At 34.3% G+C, this 21769-nt stretch overlaps 2 protein-coding genes and 2 long non-coding RNA genes across 4 annotated transcripts; all 4 read right to left on the bottom strand.

Moving 5' to 3' along the window:
• Nucleotides 1–1866: 1866 nt before the first annotated feature.
• LOC126724347 (uncharacterized) lies at nt 1867–2292 on the bottom strand. The gene is made up of 2 exons (XM_050428926.1): nt 2139–2292; nt 1867–2063 (listed from the first exon to the last, which is right to left on the bottom strand). The coding sequence occupies exons 1-2, from the start codon at nt 2254–2256 to the stop codon at nt 1867–1869; spliced, it is 315 nt and encodes a 104-aa protein (XP_050284883.1). The 5' UTR covers nt 2257–2292.
• Nucleotides 2293–5704: 3412 nt separating this feature from the next.
• Nucleotides 5705–6114, bottom strand: LOC126724346 (uncharacterized). The gene is made up of 3 exons (XR_007654939.1): nt 6033–6114; nt 5835–5949; nt 5705–5735 (listed from the first exon to the last, which is right to left on the bottom strand). It is a non-coding gene; the product is annotated as an uncharacterized LOC126724346 (long non-coding RNA).
• A 265-nt stretch (nt 6115–6379) lies between these two features.
• Nucleotides 6380–8671, bottom strand: LOC126721266 (uncharacterized). Its single transcript, XM_050424321.1, has one exon. It carries the CDS (start codon nt 8669–8671, stop codon nt 6380–6382), a length of 2292 nt encoding a protein of 763 aa, XP_050280278.1.
• Nucleotides 8672–12082: 3411 nt separating this feature from the next.
• LOC126724345 (uncharacterized) lies at nt 12083–19619 on the bottom strand. Its single transcript, XR_007654938.1, has 3 exons — nt 19597–19619; nt 19402–19486; nt 12083–12254 (listed from the first exon to the last, which is right to left on the bottom strand). It is a non-coding gene; the product is annotated as an uncharacterized LOC126724345 (long non-coding RNA).
• Nucleotides 19620–21769: the final 2150 nt, after the last annotated feature.

Raw genomic sequence — 21769 nt, 5'->3', positions numbered from 1 at the left:
TTGGGCTTTTTGCATTTAATGTTTAAAAATGCTAAGATATTGTCTAGATAATCATATTTAAGCTCATTTTATCTGTTGAATTTAAAAAGTTTGGGATCAGGAGTTCAAAATTTTATTTCAAAGGGTCAAAAAAATATTTTAAAAATATTATACATAATTCTTTTTTTTTATTTAGCTCTTATACTTTTGTTCTTTTCTTTTTCTTTTTTGGCTAGCTCAGATGGTTTATTTAAAGTTTTCAACCCCCTAATCTTCACTTGGTGCCGCCCTTGTGACCACCCCGTGACTTTACCATTACATAAGGTAATGTCCCCCCAACATTAATTGTGTTCTTTTGTTTACATCTAAATATATCCATCATAAAATTAAAAACTGATTTCTATACTGTGCAAACTGCACATTTTTACAAGGGAAAAGTGTGTTTTTTTTTTTTTTTCTTAGAAACAGAAGGGAAAAGTTAATTAAAATGCAGTAAGAGCAGTAGTTTAAAATATATTTTCCGAAATTTTTAATGATAAAATGAAAAATAAAATTAAGAGTTTTCTCAAGCTTAGTGAGGGAAGAGGGAGACTTGTATTTGTATTTGGAGTTAATGAAACAATAATTGTGTTAGGAACTCTAAAATTTGCTACAGCACATCAACTCATTTACATATGCTTATAGGTTTTATTAGCTTGTTGAAAAATATTATAATGAACATAATTATGGAATAGTTTTTTAAGCGTATGACTTAGATTTCTGATGTGCACTCTGCACAAATATTGCAGTTTAATTTTTGATAATCAGCACAAGTCTTAATGCCTCCAATGTACAGTTGTTTGTAATAATTAATGAATTTCTATTATATATATATATATATATATATATATATATATATTTATAGTTGACCCTATATCTTCTTCTTGTGGAGATGTACAACTGAGCTAAGCTATCTTAGTTGTCTGCTTCTTTGCTTTGAGTCTCCTCAATTAAAAATGAAAGGTTCAATTGTCTTCATTTTCATGGGAGAGTATTGGCAGGTGTTTAAGGCTATAAGGTAGGTTCTCTTCTCATGCCAATATAAGTTTGTGGTTGCTGCCAGAAACTATGCTTTAGGTTGTTTGGAATACTAATGTTATAATCCAAGAATTGAATAGTTGGGTCATGAAATCCCAACAACATTTGTTAATGTGGAACTTAAAAATAGTAGTTCCAGCATAGATGTCTTTAATCTGTATTTGAACACTTAATGAATTAAATTTGACAGTGATCCTTTGTTAGGCAATAGAACTCATGGTTGTTGATGCTCTATTAAAAGCAATTGATTTTCTTCAAATTGCATCACCAATTCATCAACCAGCAGAATTTTGGACGGTTTGAACTTTACACATTATCATCAAACTTCTAGGTTTTACTTTACAGCACTGACATAGTTTCTCTGAAAGTGCAGTTAGATGACTCAATCTTAAAAATCATTGAAATTTCTAATGCACAAGAGCGCAAGGAAGCATGAGACATCATTTAACGCATTCGAAGAAGGGAGCTATATCATGTATCTTATTACAATTGTATGATGGGGAAGAGGTAGTAATGTTTGAAATTCTTCATGTCTCAAAATCTTTAACTTCTCCTATTGAATTTTTTTTTATTACAAAAAAAAAAGGAACTTTAGTGAACCAAAAGAGATAAAAAATTGTTAATCTTATTTATACATTTTAAATTTTTGGATCATTGTGTGAATTTTAATTCATTCAATTAGTAAATTTCATTTTACTTGAATAATTAAAGTATGTATCAAGTCAAAACTACTAAAAAATTGAAACCATATAAACATAAGGTTAAAGATATAGGTGTTTAGTCATTAACAGCAAACATAAAAGTGTTACCCTAAGAATATTTTGCACTGTACGAATAACTACCTGCAGAAGGCGGCTGTGTCTCATCATCATCATAATCATCTCCTTCCTCCCATCTTGCGTGCTCAGCATCATAGGCGGCCCTTAACTCCTCCTGCATGATGTCTCGTGAGCGTGATGAACCTTGGCCAACTTGCACAATTGTCAATGGATGGTCCCTCTCCTTTCCTGCAGCAAACGACTGAAAAATTAGTTACAACAGTAATAAATATCAAACGTTACATTTCAAGATATGTAAACTACCTGTGGGTTGTGACCCAGCATCACTAGTATGGGCGGCTTGCAGCTCCTCCCCTCTCTGTCGTGAACTCGAGGGTCCTTCGCCAACTTCTACAACTGGCAATCGGCGTTTCTTACCCATTCCTGCGTCTAACAACTTTACAAAACAAAAAAAGTGTTAACTATAGACAACAATCAATTGCATAAAATGTAAGTTAAACATTTTTGGGTTCTGACACCCTTTACAATAATTCAACCATATACACGTTTCGTGCACCAAGATAGCCAGAAGAATACTTTATATTAAATGTCGCAATTTTTGTTAGAATTGAGCTGGGTTAGGACCTATGGTAATTAAGATCATGAAGGTAAGATATTAAAGATGATTTTAAAACCCCCATAAATGAACCAATAAAAAGCTAGACTTTGGTATATTTACAATCTGCTACAACTCATGTAAATAAATACAATAAGAAAAAGAAAAAGAAAAATTGTCAGTTTTATATCTCTCAGTTTTAAGTTCAATTAAAATTGTCAAGAGTCTCATAACTCAATTAGTGTTTTCAAATAAGACATTTAATTATCAAATCTCTTTCCTAATCAATCTAATTATCCAAAGAAAAAAAAGATAAAGTTTGGATTGGCATATTATAAAGTTAGTTAGGTAAAACAAAAAACATTTACAAAAACAAGCCATGATTATTTTCTAATATCAGACTTGGTAAAGAGAGAGAAATGATAGGGCATTCCAAAGATGCCGAAGAGATAGGGTGTTTCACGGAAAACGGAGACAAAAACGGTATTTCTAGCCAATAGGCATAGTCTTGGCTGATTGGAGGGGAGGTTAGTGCGAAGCAAATTGCTAATACACGGGTTCTTTAATATATAGTCTTGCTGGTTACCATCACTGTCAATCTATATCTGCATTTGAAGAACGCAATTGGCAATATCAACATCATTTGATCCAAATTTCAAAAATGACATTATAAATAAGTGCGACATAATTATGATCAAACTACCCTATAGTTATGATGATAATCCCCCTAAAAAAAGACCTTAGGGCTAATAACCCCCCTACAAAAAACCTTAGGGCTAATAAATTCGTGATCCGAAAAGAAAGACAGTTTTTCTCCTAGTGAATATGAAGAGAAAATGTTTCCAAGAGAAAATTTTCAAAATTGGGTTTTGATGATTTTTAGAGGAGAAAGTCATGGTCGTTGCCTTGTAACTAAAAATAAATAAATAAATAAAAGAAATGGAGTCTTTTTGGTCTATTCTCATCAACCCCATGTTATGTAGCAACAATAAGCAGTGCCATATGTACTATCGAGTCCTTAATGAGGCTATTATTATAAGAAATTTGTAATTTAACTTACATCTCTTGATATTTCTAACAAATACGTACATAATTCAAATCTCTTTTTAGCTATCAATGTATCAAAAAGAAAAAACAGTCTAGAGATATGACGTTTCTATTAATATCACCACAACTTTAAAGTGATGAATTAATGTAAAAATAATTGTTTAACATTTACCTTCAATCATCATAATAGTGCACGGTAGTCTTGTATACAAATTACTTTAAAAGATGAGGTTATGTTTTTAAATTTTTATTTTTTACAATGTCCCCACCAAATGATATACACATTAAACATGAGTCCTCAAAAATAAATTAATATAAATATGAGCTTAATGGGGTGAACCAAACTTTCACTTACAAAAATGGGCCAAAGTTCAAATTGACATTGTTTGTTTATTAATTTTTACGAGACTCTATATGAGTGCTCTTCCATTTCTGGTGCCAGTGAAAAGAGCGTAAAATTGTAGAAATCACCATAACTTATAAAATCCATTTGGGCAGGTCCTAGAAGAGGGCTTTGTTTACTACACACGCTTTACAGAAGAGCGTGGCGAGTATATTTTCTAGAGGAAGGTTGCGTAGAAAACCAACAGTCAGTTTCATTTTTCCATTTTTTTATTGGGTCAAGAACCTCAACACTGACTCCTCTGTATAAAAAAATTAAAACAAGTCACCCCGACCACAAGCAGAAGGGATGCAGTGATATCCACGCGCCAACTCATTGTCAAACTCAATCTTGGTGTGTGTTTAGGTTTGACTGTAGATGAGCCTACTGATATTAACATTTGCGAAAAACACTGCTTGGAAACGTTTGTTTGCAAACAAGTCAAATCTAATCACAAGCTTAAGCTCGATTATTAGACACGCTAAGCTCAAACAATGTATTGCATTGGTGAACAAAACGAAGGTGATTTGAGTGTGTATATTTGGAGGGGTAGGTATATTCACTTGTACAGGTGTTCCTTTTTGAACTAGGACTAGGCTCGAGTGGATTAGCTCCCCATACTTACTTCTTATCGTGATAGTTGATTCAAATCAATATGGTATGACCTAAGCCTAGTTTTGGAATACTAGTTTCGATCCTAACCATACCTATTTATTAACATGATAGTTGGTTCGAATCTATATGGTATGATATAAACCTAGTTTCGGAATAATGGTTTCAGTCCTAGCCATATCAATATTTGGGTACAATAACTTATTTTAATATCTAACAATATATAAACTACCCTATCCAAGTTTAAGAGCTTCTATTTGCCAAACACTACAACCACAACGAAAAGAAACCCTAACACCACACGATCATATATCCAAGTTCATAAGAAATGAATTTCAAATCCAATAGCGAAGAGGGGAAGGAATTGGATACATCATAAGTAAAAATTAAAGGAATTAACAATATGAAGAGGAATTAACAAATTCAACAAATATTACACAGAGGCACTCCAACTAATTCATGAATGAATACGTTTTCATTAACAACTGTAACATCTAAACACATAATACACTACTAAATTATTACACTACTCATCCTCGGTGTACTCATCCTTGTTGTCGTCTTCATTGTCAAACTCATCGTCAATAAACTCATCCTCATTGTTTACTCCATGAAGATCTCTTTCAGCAATGATGGAGGCATCAATTGTCATTCCCTCTAGATCATCCCGAGCCCAACGAAGGTTGTCACTCACAACCTCATTACTACTTATATTGTAGGGAATATTTTCAGAAAAACTATATATGTCATCCTCCTCCCGTTGGGGACCAACACCAGCATCAAACACGTCCCTAGCTTTTGTTTTGACAACAGCATACCACTCTTTGTGCCTTTTATCTTCCACATAAAAAACTTGTGTAGCTTGAGATGCCAAAACGTATGGTTCATCTATCATTTTATCCCCACCATGTATGAAGTGTGTAAAGTTTACCATAGGAAACCCAAATTCATCAGTCCTATATCCTCTCCTATGTTGGTCATGAACCCATTTACACTTGAATAACACATGTTTGATACTGTCAGAATAATTCAACTCAATTATATCAGTTAAAATACCATAGTAAGTATTGCCCCCATCAGTTGCCACACTAACTCCACTATTCTGCGTTTTCCTATTTGCCTCATCATTTACACTCCTAAATTTTAAGCCATTTATTACATAATGCTTGAACCGCTTTACATAAATATACGGCCATTTGGACAATGCAACAAGGGTATCACTAACTCCCTCCATTTCCTTATCAGCACCAGTGAGGGACATCACCTAACATCAGTTGGCCAAAATAAAATAATTCATATCAGTACAGTTAATCATGGTTGAGACAGTGTTACAAGTTTAATAAGTTAAAAATGTCATACGTACGTGACCCCCAAACCAAGTACAAAACTTCTCCATGTGGTGCTTATATATAATGGCATCGGAAACGTTACGATTGTGGCCTTTTCGAAGTTCATCCTCTATCAATCTTTTGTGCATCCTGTGCAGGCAATTGTATTAGGGTTAATAGACCTTACGTACACTGGATTGACGTGCAATTATATTTGTATATGTAATACTTACTCACGAAAGCGGTTGATGTTTTCAGAATTGAATAAAACGTAGCGATGGGCTTGGGTCCACTCTTTATTGTTTAATGTCATGATCAAAACCACCCCCGTTGACTCCTCAATCATCCTGGTGGGTCGATTGAATATAGTTTCCACTCCTTCCATATACCGTGAACAGAATGTTAAGCACTCCTCTACTATGTATCCTTCAGCAATAGACCCTTCCGGAGCAGCTCTATTTCGTACGTAAGACTTAAGATGTGAGAGGTATCTATAAAGGAATGATAAGATTAATGATTGGCAATGGTAATTCGAACACGCACATGAAACTGGAAGTTGATCAATAATATTACACACATCTTACCTCTCAATGGGATACATCCAACGGTAGTGCACTGGACCACCAATCTTAGCTTCAGCAGCTAAGTGCATGACCAAATGTACCATCACTGTAAAGAAGGATGGAGGAAATATCTTTTCCAATTCACACAATGTCACTGCAATCTCTGCCTCACTAGTCACAATATCTGAAACCGTAAGGGTTTTGGAACAAATTTCTCTAAAGAAGCAAGCTAACTTTATCAAAGGCCTACTAACATGAGATGGCAAAGACCCACGTAATGCTATGGGAAAAAGTTGCTGCATCAATATGTGATTATCATGACTCTTCAAACCAGAAATCTTGCGTTCTTTCATATTCACACGCCGTGAGATATTGGAAGCGTACCCATCGGGCACTGTTACATCCTTCAAAACTTCCAAGAAACCATCCATCTCCGATGAAATCATATGAAAACATGCAGCTGGTATGGTATACTGGTCATCACTTTTTCGTTGTAGGTGGAGTTCACTCCTTATCCCCATGTCCGCCAAGTCAAGGCGTGCCTTGTAATTATCCTTCGTTTTATCCTTCAAGTTCAACAGTGTGCTTAGTATATTGTCCATCACATTCTTCTCTATATGCATCACATCAAGATTGTGTCGCAACTTGTGATCCTCCCAATAAGGCAAGGTAAAAAATATACTCCTTTTCTTCCAACCACTCTGGTCTGCCTCCCTTCTCTTCCTTTTTTTGTAAGCAAGCTGACATTTCCTACCCAGACAACGTCCAAGTAAATGTTCAGTTTCCACAATAATGTCAGATGTGACTGGTGGTTCAGGAGCCAATCGAGTATCAATAGATCCATCAAATGACAGACCATCTTTGCGGAAATCGTGGTCAACATCCAACCATCGCCGATGTCCCATGTAACAGAATTTGCGACCATTTCTCAAATATCGAGACTCGGTCTTCACGGCACAAGAAGGACACGCCAACTCACCTTTGGTACTCCAACCCGACAAATCTGCGTATGCAGGAAAATCATTTATGGTCCACATCAATGCTGCACGCAATTGGAATACTTCTTTTGAAGATGCATCGTATGCTTGTACTCCAACATCCCATAACTCCCTTAGTTCTTCTACTAACGGTTCCAAGTACACATCTATAGCAATCCCTGGCGAGGTAGGACCAGGAATAACTAATGATAGAATCAAAGATGACCGTTTCATGCACAGCCAAGGTGGGAGATTGTACGGGACCAACATGACAGGCCACGTACTGTGACTAGTACTCATAATTCCGAAGGGGTTGAACCCATCCGCAGCTAATCCAAGTCTGACATTACGAGGGTCAGATGAGAAGTGTAAATGCTTACTATCAAACATTTTCCATGCATCTGAGTCAGCAGGATGCCGCATTACCCCATCATCAGTACGACCATTAACATGCCATTTCATAGAACTAGCCAGATCGGGTGACAGAAATAGTCGCTGCAATCTTGGCTTTAAGGGGAACCACCGTAGGATCTTCGCAGCTTTCTTCTTCCCCTTACTGGATGAAGCATGCTTACTAGCAACAGATGCCTCATTTGTTTTCCACCTTGAAGCTTTACAACAAGGACACGCCTCGAGGTTAACATTTTTCTTCCAAAACAACATACAATCATTGGGACAAGCATGAATCTTCTCATAACCCAAACCCAAATCTCGAACTATCTTCTTAGCCTCATAATGGTCCTTTGGCAACTTAGCGTCTGAAGGAAGCATATCCATCAGGACTTGAAGCAACAGAGTAAATGACTTATTTGTCCAACCACACAGAGTCTTCAACTGGAACAACACGACAATGGCTGAGAAAATGCTAAATTTTGTACAACCTTCATATAAAGGTTTGTCTACATCATCTACCATCTTGTAAAACTTCTTGGCCTCATCATTCGGACCTTCACCCGGACATTGCGCAGTTGGACCTTCTTCCATTGGTTCGGGTGGGATTTCATGCGGGGGGCACAAATCGTGCAACATCCCATGGAAATCACCATATGGATTTTGGGTTTCTTGCACATGAGAGCTCCCACATTCGGTAGCTGGCGTAGCAGCCGCCGATTCACCATGAAATTTCCAAACTTTGTAATTTTTAAGCATCCCCGAAGCCCAACAGTGCTCACGTACCACATTTAGCGGTTGTATAAGCAAATTCACACATTTCACACAAGGACATAAGATGTTCCCATTCCGCGCGGATGGAGCAGCAAATTCCACGAATTGGTTTACACCTTCAAAATATTCCCTTGTACCCCTCCGCTTCTCCATCCAACTTTTGTCCATTGCGATACAATATTTACGGAATTTTACCTACACCAAGATTTGTTACTACAAAGATACTAATTATTATAATTACATTCATTTGTCATTTCATAAGAACAGACATACCCAAGTATGCGGCTATTTTCTTAGAACATATAACACTTGTCCTAGACTAACTCAATGTGATAAGTTGTAAAAGTAGTTAAGCATAAGTGTTTACAAAATATGAAAACAACTACCAAATTCATGTAATTGTAATAATTATTAAAAACTTAATAATTATTAAGTCTATAATACCATGATGCTCAATTACTTGGCTCATAAGGAGGATCTATGCATTTCATTTTTATTCGTCTATTGTGAAATTCTGTTTAGGTTATTCGAATGTTGTGGCCTATAGTTTTCTAATACTTACAATTCAGACCAGAAAAAGGGGGGTCCCATCTGTCGTGAAATTACCATTAGTTTATTAGAATGTTGTGGACTTTAGTTTACTAATGCTTTCTGTCATAGAAAAGCAAATGGGGGCTTAAGGGGTACTAACTTGGGCTTAATCACAAACATTAAGATCTTCTTGATTTCAACTTTAATATGTTCCTTCATACCCTCGCACAAATTATGATACCTCAAATTAATGGTTTGCATTTAGGTATAATATCTGGAATGTAAATGGATATTGAACAATTTAGACAAAACTCACGAATTCTTTATCTTGTTTTTCTTTGTTTGTTGCTCTGCATTTTACTTTGGTGTAGAATTTTGTGAGACTATTTACTATTGTAGCTTGATGCATTTAATGGATTAATACTACAAGATTTGAATATCATAATATTAGAATTATTAAATATTTTTTTGTCGAAGTCGCCTATATTTGCTTCTACGAAAAACAAAGACGCCTATAATCTCTCTTGGTCTGCCATAATTTTATTTTGTTACTCTTTTGGACAGTCATAACATGTTTTGAATAATAAATTGTTGGAGTAAAAAAAAAAAAAAAACAACACTTTTTTTCTACTTGAGTGCATGGTTGGTAAAGAAATACAGGTTTTTTTTTTTTTAAATCTTTTTTATAAATGGTCTATTTATAATTTTGTTGAATGTGCAAAAAATTTCAAGAAAAGATTTTTTATTTCTATGAAGGACTCCATCAATTTAGGTTTTTTTTTTTCTTGCAAGTAATTATTATTATTATTATTATTATTATTATTGATTTTGTATTGTCTTAGTATAAAATGTTTAAATTTTAAGTTCCCATGTGTCTTTTGTAACAAGAAAAGAAGGTATATTCTTGATGATGATGAGTTGTTCTATTTAATGATCTTTTGTTGTATATTTGCTTCTCATAGTGCTTATTACAAGTGGCTGTCTTGGATATTGCATGATAGTGCTAATGCTTTTAGATTGATTTCATCCTTTTCAATTTTGGGCTTTTCTAGGACTTGTATGTAATTATATTCTTAAAATCTTAATTAATCTACTTGGGTGATGAGGGGGGAAAATCATTCATATGACTTGAATTATTTGGAGTTGCAAGTATGGTCAAACTATATTTCCAGTGGTGTGCTCAAATAGAATTTTAATTTAAAACTATCTCGAAATGGAATTGATAGGTGAATCAATCCCAAATTTTCACAGCGTTATCTGTTATAATGTTATGAAGATTAAATGATTAAAGATAGTCTTATATATGTGTATTTTTTACGATATTGTTTAATCATATTTTTTAATCATATTTATGATAAGTATTTTTGCGATATTGTGAACATCTAATTTCTTATCCATTTCTATATCTATTTGCTCTCGGTCTCTAAAATTTTTCTCAGTGTACCTACAATGCAGAAGATGTATATATAAAAGAAAGAGGAGAGGCTGAAGCAGCTAAAAGGGGCAAGATCCCTTCAATTAGCTGCCTCTATTAGATGTGATGGATGCTCGTGAAAATAAATAGTACATAACAATTACAGACTTATGTTAAAACAGAAACGGTACACCAATACTCAAGTTACTGCATAATTTAGAGCAAACTCAGGGGAATAATTTCAAACTCATGCTAAAGTAGAAAGTGGATTTTCATATTGTTTTTGTATTCATTTGTGGGCATTAAACAATGTTTATATTATTATGTAATTGCATTATGTTTAATAATAAAATGGCATTCCTGGATTTGCCTTCGTCAAATTTGTACAAAACTTTGTAAGACTTTGTAATGTTGCAGCTTTGAGTGCTACTAGTTAGTTCGTATATATGATCCCTAATACCCCAAAAAAAAAAAATTTTTGAACTATCATAGTCTTTTGTTTTCATGCTTGATAGTCCCATGAAAAAGCTAGAAGTTTTCATTGGAAAGTAATTGCAAATTGGGATGATCTAGTAGATTTGTGCGGTAAAGATAGGGCAGATGTCTGTGAGGGTGCTGAAACAATTGTAGAAGTTGTTGATTTGGATAGTGGAACTCGAGTCCAAAAGAATTGTTGGTTGATGATGATAATTTATCGCCAGACTTGGTTAATATTGAAAAGATAAGAGCTCAAGTACCAATTGTTCCTATTAGGGCATTCACATCTTGAATTCCTATTTTATTCTATTTTACCATCTCAAAAAGGTACTTTATTAATTACATCATACTATTTTACAACACCCTCAACATCTCAATTTTTATTTTCCTATTCCACTCATTAAATTAATATATACTATCTAATAAAATAATATAATTCAATCTCTCTCTCTCCCTTCTCCCCCATGCCAACAACAAAAAATATTATTATTTTTTTAGGATACTAGACCAATACAAGGCCAAATGTTGGGGCCTTTTTAGTACTTTAATGGTAAAATTTGCTTACATATGCCATTTGCATGGCCAATTGTGAATGCTCTAGAAAAGAATGGCAAATGCCAAATGCCAAATTTTTGGTATTTGGAAAACAAACACCAAAATCATTGTTCCATGGGTGTTTCAAATCTCAAATATTTTTCCAACACGCAACAGCGTGGTTCTATAAATAAAACCGCATAGTGGCGTGTTGGAAAAAATTTTATTATTTTTTTATTCACATAGGTGGACCCTCTATTTTTCTATATATTGATTTATATTCCCTCACACTCTCTCTCTCTCTTCCCTCTGCTTCATGTCTCTACTCTGTACTCTCTTTTTGGTACTCCAATCTCCTCTCTTTGATCACCTTGCTCTCCCTTGCGTCAAAAAGTTGAAAAGGGTCCTATAGGTTGTCTGGGCGGGGCTGGCTAACAGGGGCCAAGGTTGTGGAAGGGAGGGGCCCAACTATTAATAACATAAAATATACCTACAAAAACAAAAAAAAAATTTGGGCCGGGGGAGGGTCCGATCCCCCTACTAGGTCCATCCCTAACAGAAAATCATGTACTTTAACAACAAAAGACAACTAAATATCCAGAGAAAATTCAGACCTCCCAAACAAAATAAAAATCATTCCATCAGCATACTATTTAGTGACATGAAGTTGCAAAATATTTCTCTTTGTACGGGAAATAAGCATAAATTATGGTTCAGCTTCAACCTGGTAGCGAATGTCAGTTTTTGATGCCCAGTCTGGATGAAATTTTCACACGGCTTGTTTACTGTTTGCACCTGAAATTAAGAAATAATTCATATTAAAGAACATGAAAAGTTTTATATAAGAAGTTGTAACTGTTGCATATATAATGAGACTTGTATAACTGTAACTTGGTTTGCCTATGTTAGAAACTTATATGCATATGCCACTATGAATCATGTCAAAGCATTTTCTCCTTACTCTGCCAAAAAAACACTGCTGCAAAGAATTTTTAAATTTCCTGGGTAAACCAAAAGGTCATATTAACAAACCAAAAATTAATGATTTTTAATGTATGGCTGGCCAGTTAGAGTTCTTATAAATTTCAGCAGCATCAACATCTGCTGAGATAGACTATTTGCATGACTCCATGATTTTGTGCTGCATAGAAACCTCTAAATTTATTCAATCATTTATTCAGACGCTTCCTTGCATATTTCAGAATTTCAATGATTAAGTCCTGCCACGATTATTATAGTGATGATGTGACTTTAATAAACACTTCCATCAAAACTAATGGATTCTAGTAGATGAAATACAGATCCTCTTAGTGGAATGCAAGGAAGACTAGAAAATGAATCAATCCAATTAGGTCATCCATCTTTGACATTTCAAGACATGGCTGAAATTGGATTCCTAGTTCAATTATCATGTTCCTAACATTTTATAAATAAATAAAAAACATGTTCCCAACATCAAATGTGCTAGAATTAATGCGCAATGTCATAGATGCACACAGGAGTTACGGGACATATAAGCATTACAAATGCACACTCAAATGCTAAGTGCATGCAGCCATTAACTCCGTTTCTTCTGTCTTGGGTGAAACCTAACAACCAGCAAAGAAAAAGGAAGGCTGTGAACCTTTGCATATAAGAACAATACAAAGAATGCTAGAAAAGTTGCCAAGTTTTGAATTCTTGGAATCTTCTTGCAAATTTATGCTCCAAACTTATATTTGAAAACCAATTTTTCTTGCTGTTCGTAGTGGCTCTTGAAAACAATTCAAAGATGAAATCATTGCATTATTTACCAAACCATGAACATGTGTCATTTACAAGTCCTCAATTCAACATGGAACTGATGGTCAAAACTACCATATTTTACGGAAGTTTATGTTTACTTGTATTTGTGAAACAAAATAAGCATGAGAACCCAGTAGAAAAGCTTAATGCAGAGAAATCATTCATGACAGAAAATGCTAACTCAAATATCAGAAAATTGGTGATTGAAAATTGGTGATTGAGGTGTTATTGTAAGGCCCACTTAAAATTCTTGATGGACAAGGAACTAAACAAGAACGAGGGGAATCCATCGAAGTCCTTCATTTGTTGTTTATCAGGTTGGGTTGCGAGTTGTTGTATCACACTTGCAAAGAAGATAGGGAGGGGTGTCACTTAAAGATGAAGAATCATTTCTGGTACACAAAATGGCCCATGTCTCAGCCTAATACCCGATTAGACTAGACATACTCAATGCTATATTAACCCCTAGGCCCAAAAGAGACCAGGAACCAAAGCCTGCGCCAGTAAGCGTGCTTAATTGACGGGTCCATAAGTGAATTGAGTTGTTTAAGAATAACTCGACTTTGATTAAGATGAAGCTTGTTTATATTTACCTGTCTAGCAAGCAACTCAATATCAAGTCCAGGTTTAGACTCAACTCAACTATTAAACAAGTCAAACCTAAACATAATAATATATTTATAAAAAAATTTGTGAACATGTAGGCTCAATTTAACTAATAATGTTATATTTTAACATGTATATTTATCTTCCCTTTCAAAAAAAAATGTATATTTATCTAAAAATATAGTTATATTTTAATTGAATTATTCTGGCCTCACATTGGGTAATATCATGTTAGGTCAAAATTGTAGATAAATTTAGTACAAGATAACATATCCAAGAAAGCAAATTGATAAGGATGAAATAATTTGGTTGATTGTGATAAGGCTTTGGGGTTTTTTTTTTTTTTTTTTTTGAATAGGCTGATGAGGTTTTGGGGTTGCGTACGGCCGAGATATGCATTATTAGTTTAACCTAAGCTTGATTGAAGGAGCCTCCCCACGAATTATGGCGCAAAAATTGAATTAAACTACATGCCTTGTGCACGAACTTAATTTTTATTTATACATTTATTTAAGTATTCAACAAAGAATGATAATAGAACTCATCAAAAAAAGAAAAGAAAAAAAAGAATGATAATAGAATAAAGGACCACAACTACGTTACATACAATGCAACAAAAGGAAAAAAAGGGAAGTATCTATCAAAGACAAATGAAAAAAAAAAAATGGATGGCATGATCAAAGATAATTTTGGGTCCTTTTAAAAAAATATTGAGAAAGCGCTTGAAAATAATTTTTTTAAAGAGATTTAAAAAAAATAAAAAAATAAAAAGACTAACTCTTGATTGGATCTTACAAATATAAATGTTTGTGGGGTATGAGTAAGGGGGAGGGACAGAGACCAAGGTTCAAGTGTTTATAAATGGGTTTCACAAACATACACTTAGATTAAATTAGAATAAAATTCTATATCAAAAAAAAAAAAAAAAAAAAAAGCTTATAAATGTTGTATCCTTTTGTAGGGTCAATGCAATGGTGGATCTGGACCTTTTTTTTTTTTTTTTTTTTTTTTGATAATTCAATAGTAAAAAGAGAAGATATTTGAACCCTAAGCATCATGTTGAATATGTTAGAACGTGCCAACAAACTTACAAAGCTCTTGTCTCGAACCAATGTTATGTAATAATGTAGCAATCAATAAATTTTAATTAACTTGAACTATATATAATTCAAGCTGTGGCATTAATATCCTTTTTTTATTCTTAAATAATAATCCATGATTGAAGTCTAAAAGCCCAAAGTTTATGCCTTCAAAAAATTAAGAAATTACCACTACGCTTCCTTGGCGTGATGGTCACTCCATAAATATAAATACTTGTTGGGTATTAGGGGGGGGGGGGAGACAAAGGTCGGAGTTCAAGTCTCCAGAAAGAAGTTTCACACACATTCACTTAGATTAAACTAAAATAGAGTTCTATATCAGTCAAAAAAAAATTCTTATACATGTGTCCCTTTGTAGGGTCAATGCAGTGGTGGATCTTGGACCATTTATTTATTTGTTTTGTATTTATTCATTTATTTTTTATAATTTAATAGTTAAGAGAGAAGATTTGATCCCTAAGCTTGTTGAAAACGTCATAAGGTGTCAACAAACCTACAAAGCACTTGTAGAGATATGCATTATTAGTTTAACCTAAGCTTGATCAAAGGAGCCTCCCCTGAATTATGGCACAAAAATGGATCTTGGACCCTTTTTTTTTTTTTTTTTTTTATAATTCAATAATTAGGAGAGGAGATTTGATCCCTAAGCATCATGTTGAAAATGTAGAAGGTGCCAACAAACCAACAAAGCTCTTGTCCCAACCAATATTACGTAATAATTTAGTAATAAGGAAATTTTAATTAACTAGTCGCTAATCCGTGTGATACACGGAAAACTTTTAGCTCAAATGTTAAAATGTTCTAGTTTAAATATTGTTCTAATTTCAACTATTTGAAAGCTGAATAGTTACGTTTGGGTTTTTTGGGTAGATAAGAGATTGGATTGGAGTGAGAGAGAAGGAAGGCAGCAATTGACGCTTAAGGTTTTCACCGTGTGTTGAGTTTTCAAAAATTTGGACTCAGGTTCTTCAAAATAAATAGTAAAGATGGTGTTACAAATATAAAATTAGAATTTTTGTTTTTTTTTTATTTAAATAATGCTGAAAATTTGAGTGAGTATTAAGGGTTTCAACCTTGGTAGGAGTTTATATTTGTTGAAAATTTTGTTATAGAATTTTAGTTGAAGTAGAATTTTCAAGCTCTTGAAACATATATCTAATAGAGTTTTACTTAAAATAAAGAGAAATAATAAATATATAAGATAGAAAACTTAAAATAAAATAAAATAAAATCTAAAATAAAAAGAAAAAGAAATAGTGGTGACGTAGAAAATTGTAGTAATTTTAGAGGTTTTGGTTATATATATATATATATTAGAACTATATATAATTCAGGCTGAGGAAATAATTTACTCTTAATTTCCTAATAATTATCCATGATTTAAGTCTAAAAGCCCAAAATTTACGCTTTCAAAAAAATTGAGAAATTTTCAATGCGCTCCTTTGGTATTATGATCATTCCACAAGTATGAATACTTTTGGAATGTGGGGGAAAGGAATAAAGGTCAGAATTCAAGTTTCTAGAAATGAACTTCACAAGTATAAACTTAAATTAAACTAAAGCAAATTAAAATATAAGGAAAAAAAAATTGCTTATACATGTGTCCTTTTGTAGGTTCAATGTAGCGATGGATCCTAGATCATTTATTTATTTGTTTTTATTATTTTTTATTATTTGATAATTCAACAGGTTTATGTTGAAAACGTCAGAAGGTGTGATCCAGCATACAACTTTTAACTGAGACAGTATACAACCCTATTTGACTAAGTTTTGTATTAAAACTGAAACGATTGGTCACGTTTCCAAACTTAACTCTGAAATTTGAATTCTATAAAAGGAGCCTCTTATTGTCTTATGAAAGCACATGAGACACAAGATTTTAGATTGGGACAAGCGAAAATGGCTAGAAATCTTCAACTTACTCCTTTAGTCTTTTCCCTCTTATTCCTTATGACCCTAATCAAAACCTCTCATGCTGGTAGCATCGCCACCTACTGGGGTCTAAATGTCAGTGAGGGAAACCTATCAACTACCAACCTAAACGTATTTGGCAATGGCCAAACCCCAGAAATCAACCTTAATGGTCATTGCAACCCAGCATCCAATGGGTGCACCTTTCTTAGTGAAGATATAAAGTTTTGCCAAAAATTTGGACTTAAGGTCATGCTCTCAATTGGAGGTGGAGTTGGAAAGTACAATAAATTCTCACTGTTTATTAGGATTAACTATCATATGATCAAAATTCAGCAAAACACTTTAAACTTCCCTCTTTCTTACAGTCGTAAAAGTTAGATTAAATGCAACAAGTCACTCCTCAACAAAGTTCAGATTTAAAATTGACTATACAACAACCTAATGAGTTCATGAAGATGCATGAAATAAAAAAAGTTTTTTTTAGTTAAGATCTATGAATGGGTATCGTACCTGCAGTACTTTGGGGAACTAGGGACACACCCAAAAATTAAGAACCATTGACAGGCTATATTAGATAATTCCTCAATGCCCTTTATTTTCCTCATTCACAAGAGAGGAGGGGGGGGGGGGGGGGGGGGGGGGGGGGGGGTGTTGGAGATTGTTTTGTTACTCAAACCTACTGCCAGCATGGAATTTTACAAACAACAACAAGCCTTAGTAGCAAAATTTGGGATCGGCTATGGATCTGAACAGACTAGTCAAGGTAGGAATGATAGACTAAGAAGAATAAAGCTTGCTAATGCATCTTTCTTGTAAAACTTTAAATTTTGTCAAATTGTGTGTATTTCTGTATTAGGAAGAGAATATATGTTTTTCGGAGTTATCCTACATGCAACTATCCAATAATCTTAAAATAAACATGCATGGACATAGGTGTGCACTGCGTCTAATAAAGCAAGAAAGGTAGGGCCTATTCTTAATTAAAACAGAAATTCCAAGCAAGCATTGAATGCCACAAATCTAGTCCAATAACATTATAAGCATTGCTGAGATATAATGCAATCCACATGACAAAATCCTTGTTATTATAATTCAATTTTCAGACATCAAAAGCGGACAGCATGTGAGGTGAAAAGAAATCCAAGCAAGCATTGAATATGGACACCTTTGTTTAATCCAGATTAGTCAACATTTGTATGCTGGATCACAGCCAAAAGGTTTCAGTCACATACACCCATAGAATCTCAAGCAACACACCATAGCATCTCAAGGAATAAAGTATCATCAGAAGCCAAATAAACATCCGACAACAACCATCCTGGTAAGCACAAAATGACATTATGGCTAAATTATATATGAAAAAGGTGTAAAATTAAAAAAACATCAAGATAAAAAAGAAGTAATAAACAATTGTAAAGATACTCAATACAATGTATAGTTCATACGGTAAGGCATACACTGAGGGAGACAAAGATAAACAAATAGCAAATCGAGCATAAGGCAGAATGAATTTCTCCAATTAGTTTAATAACAAAAAGTATTATGCAAGCACTAAAGTAGTGCATTATAAGTCATCAACGAATCTAAGCAGTGACTAAAGAATTCTGCATCTATTCCTGCAAAAAATCTAGACAAAACCTGTGACACTAAGTTGCAATATGATAAAAACAGATAACAAGGTTGGATAAGGGTCTATTGAAATTCAAAGCTGAAAACATATCCATACAAGGATAACAGCGGAAGCAGGTACATCATGCGCGTTCATGAATGCATGCAATTGCAAGTTTGTCCACACACTGCAGAAATGCCACAAGCAGTAATGTGGTTTGAAAAGGACATGCATCTAATGCTCTTTCATTGGCAACAAACGATGGTGACATCACAACTACTTATCATGCTAAAGTCTAAAGCAGCATCGTCATTATGATATCCACATTTACTTCTACTTCATAATGAACCAAACAAACCAAACAGGAAAGAGAACTGGTGCAATGTGTACTGTTCAGTCCCAAGCATGAAAATATATGATTGGAATAATATATAATAGGAAGGAAATACTTAATTAATGGGAAAAATTCTAGACCCAGGATAATTTTCTTATGTCTAACACATGAAATGCAAGGTATTCACGCAAAGACAAAAATGGAAAACATATAAAGGTAAGGTAAAAAAACCATTATGTCTCTGAATGAGTAATACTTTACACTGTAGAATTCACCTTTAAAATATACTTAAAATAAACTCCAAGATCAAAAAGAAAATTTGAAAAGGCAGCAACTACGTACAGAAAAGCAAACAGATAATATTATATCACAAATTACTATGAACTAGTTAATACACAAATTACTTAGTCTTTTATTTTCCATTTTTAGTAAATTAATACACAAATTACTCTTAAATTAATACACAAATTACTCTTAAATTAATTCAATAATTAGTGATGAGGGGTTGGAGATGGAGGGTGATGAGGGGTCAGATCAGTGAAGAATATAAAGAGAGCTTTTTTATTTAGCTATATAATTCGAAAGGAAGCCCACCTGGAGACGAAGAAGACGAAGGTTTCCTCACCAGTATGTCAGTTAAGCTACTCTCAGCCGGTGGTGACGTCAATATTGGTGTTGTCTACAAATTACGCATCGAAAACAACTTAGGAAAAATAATAAGAAGAAGAGAACAACCAATAAAATTATTAAATACAAAACCCCTAAAAACAAAGGGAAGAAAAGACATACTAATTTGAGGGTTTTGAGTCTCTCGAAGATTGGATCTGCGACCTCGGATCGATCGGACACGGTGGTGATTTCGTCGACCGGGGATGGAGGGTGATGAGGGGTCAGATCGGATGGAGCGTATGGAGAGTAGATCGGATGGGTTGGAGGTGATGAGGGGTCAGATCGTAGATTGGATGGAGCGCTTGAAATCTGATGGGTTGGAGAGTAGATGGGTTGGAGAGTGAACATTGGTATTTATACTTCCCCTAAAGCCGCATTTTTAACATGCGGCTATAGGGGAAATCTGAAGCCCCGTTTCAAAAACGTGGCCCCATCTAGAACTAGAGCCGCGTTTTTAACACGCGGCTTCAGAACAAGTCCTTAGGCCGCGTTTCTAGATCAAGAAAACGCGGCCTCAGAACAGAATTAGAGCCGCGTTTTCAACGCGCGGCTTCAGGACCAGTCCCTAGGCCGCGTTTTTATCTAAAAAAACGCGGCCTCAGAACCTGTCTATGGCCCCGCGTTCAAAACGCGACCTTAAGGCTCTGTGAAGCCGCGTTTTCTAAAACGGGGCTTTAGGCTCAACCTTGGGCCGCATTTTAAAAATGCGGCCATAGTAAAAGAAGACCAAAAAAAAAAAAAAAAAAAGTTTCAGAAAAAATAAAATGCGGAGGTCCTTAGGCCGCGTTTTTATCCCAAAAAAACGCTGCCTCAGAACCTGTCTATGGCCCCGCGTAGAAAACGCGACCTTAAGGTTCGCCTTGGGCCGCATTTTTGAAAACGGGGCTTTAGCCGCACCTTGGGCCGCGTTTTCTATGGCCGCGGCTTAAAAAACGCGGCCCAAGGCCCCCGCGTTTTGTAGTGAGGCTTTAACAACTTGTGGCTGGAGAATGGATTTGGATTTGGACTTTGGATTGCCTGTGCGGTGGTTTGTCATGAAGCATCAAGTTATGACTAATACTACATGCAGAGTATGACCAAAATTGTAACGCTGCTTTCTAGTACAACCTGCAACAAAACTGTTATTAGCATCAATTAAGAATTTTAGGTTATTGGTAAGATTAAGATTAAGATTGCTCCCTAATGAGTATTTGATTCAACTTTGGTGGCCTTTCTCTGAAGGTACTTGAAATTCCCCCTTTTAATTCCAAATGTGAATTTTCTCTTCTACTCATGATATGAATTATGGAGAGTTAACTATCCACTGAAAATGGATTTAGACCAATTGCTTATTGTTATGTAAATATATCATGATTAGCAAAGACTTAGTTCTAGTTTATTTTAGAGGTAATTTTAGTTAAAAGATACATGTGCTTACTATACTATTATTTGTTGATGTAGGTTAAGATTCGCCTGAAGACTCTCTTACTGCAGGTTATGAGTCTCTGGAATAGCATAATGGTGATGACAAAAGGTGAGAAAATCTTAATGTATTTTAATTCCAAATTAACAATAACATCAAGAAACTATTCCACTATCTTTTTTTTTTTGGAGATTATGTACTCTTTGATTTGTATAGAAGAAATCTGAGATGTAATATATGAATTGATAGTCACTTGTTCAATGATTCTATTGACAGAGAAGAAAATCAAGATGTAGAAAGCAATGCAGGTATTCGAGGCCAAAGAAGAGTACTTCATCGGCAATGGAGCAATCTTACTAGAGAAGCAAATCTCCTGCAACCAAGGTAGAGATATAGAGACGATCAGGGTTTTCTCTGCCAAGGACATCCAACAAGCTACAAATAACTATGATCCTAATCTAATACTTGGTACTGAAATTGCAACTGTCTACAAAGGAAATCTAGATGATAAGCAAGTTGCTATTAAAGTTAAAGGCCCTCTTAGCCTTCGGTCCTTTGAGAAGACAACAAGGTTTTCAGATCCGGACCATTCATTGAACCATAAAAGAGAGAGGTTCAAGGTTTTTGAGGTCAAACCGGGGTCGAACCGTGATGACGTCATAATTAATTTAATAATTATTTTAATATAAATAAAATATTAAATTAGTATAAATTGAAAATTTAACTAAAATAATCCAATTAAATATAAATATCTATATTTCAAATATATATTTTCATATCATAACTTTTACAAGACAAATAAAAAAATATCAAATCCTAAGCAAATTTAAATATAATATCTACTTATTTATTTATATATTGATTAGTCAAATTTGTAATAATAATAATAAG

The sequence above is a fragment of the Quercus robur genome, chromosome 4, assembly GCF_932294415.1.
Source record: "Quercus robur chromosome 4, dhQueRobu3.1, whole genome shotgun sequence".
Taxonomy (NCBI): Eukaryota; Viridiplantae; Streptophyta; class Magnoliopsida; order Fagales; family Fagaceae; genus Quercus; species Quercus robur.
This window is presented reverse-complemented; position numbering and strand designations above follow the sequence as displayed.

What these genes read in the sequence shown, in the direction of transcription:
- LOC126724347 (XM_050428926.1), bottom strand. Translation starts at nt 2,256, where the DNA reads ATGGGTAAGAAACGCCGATTGCCAGTTGTAGAAGTTGGCGAAGGACCC. An exon ending in TGCTGGGTCACAACCCACAG is followed by an intron (nt 2,064 to 2,138) that starts GTAGTTTACATA and finishes CGTTTGCTGCAG; the next exon opens with GAAAGGAGAGGGACCATCCA.
- LOC126721266 (XM_050424321.1), bottom strand. Translation starts at nt 8,671, where the DNA reads ATGGACAAAAGTTGGATGGAGAAGCGGAGGGGTACAAGGGAATATTTT.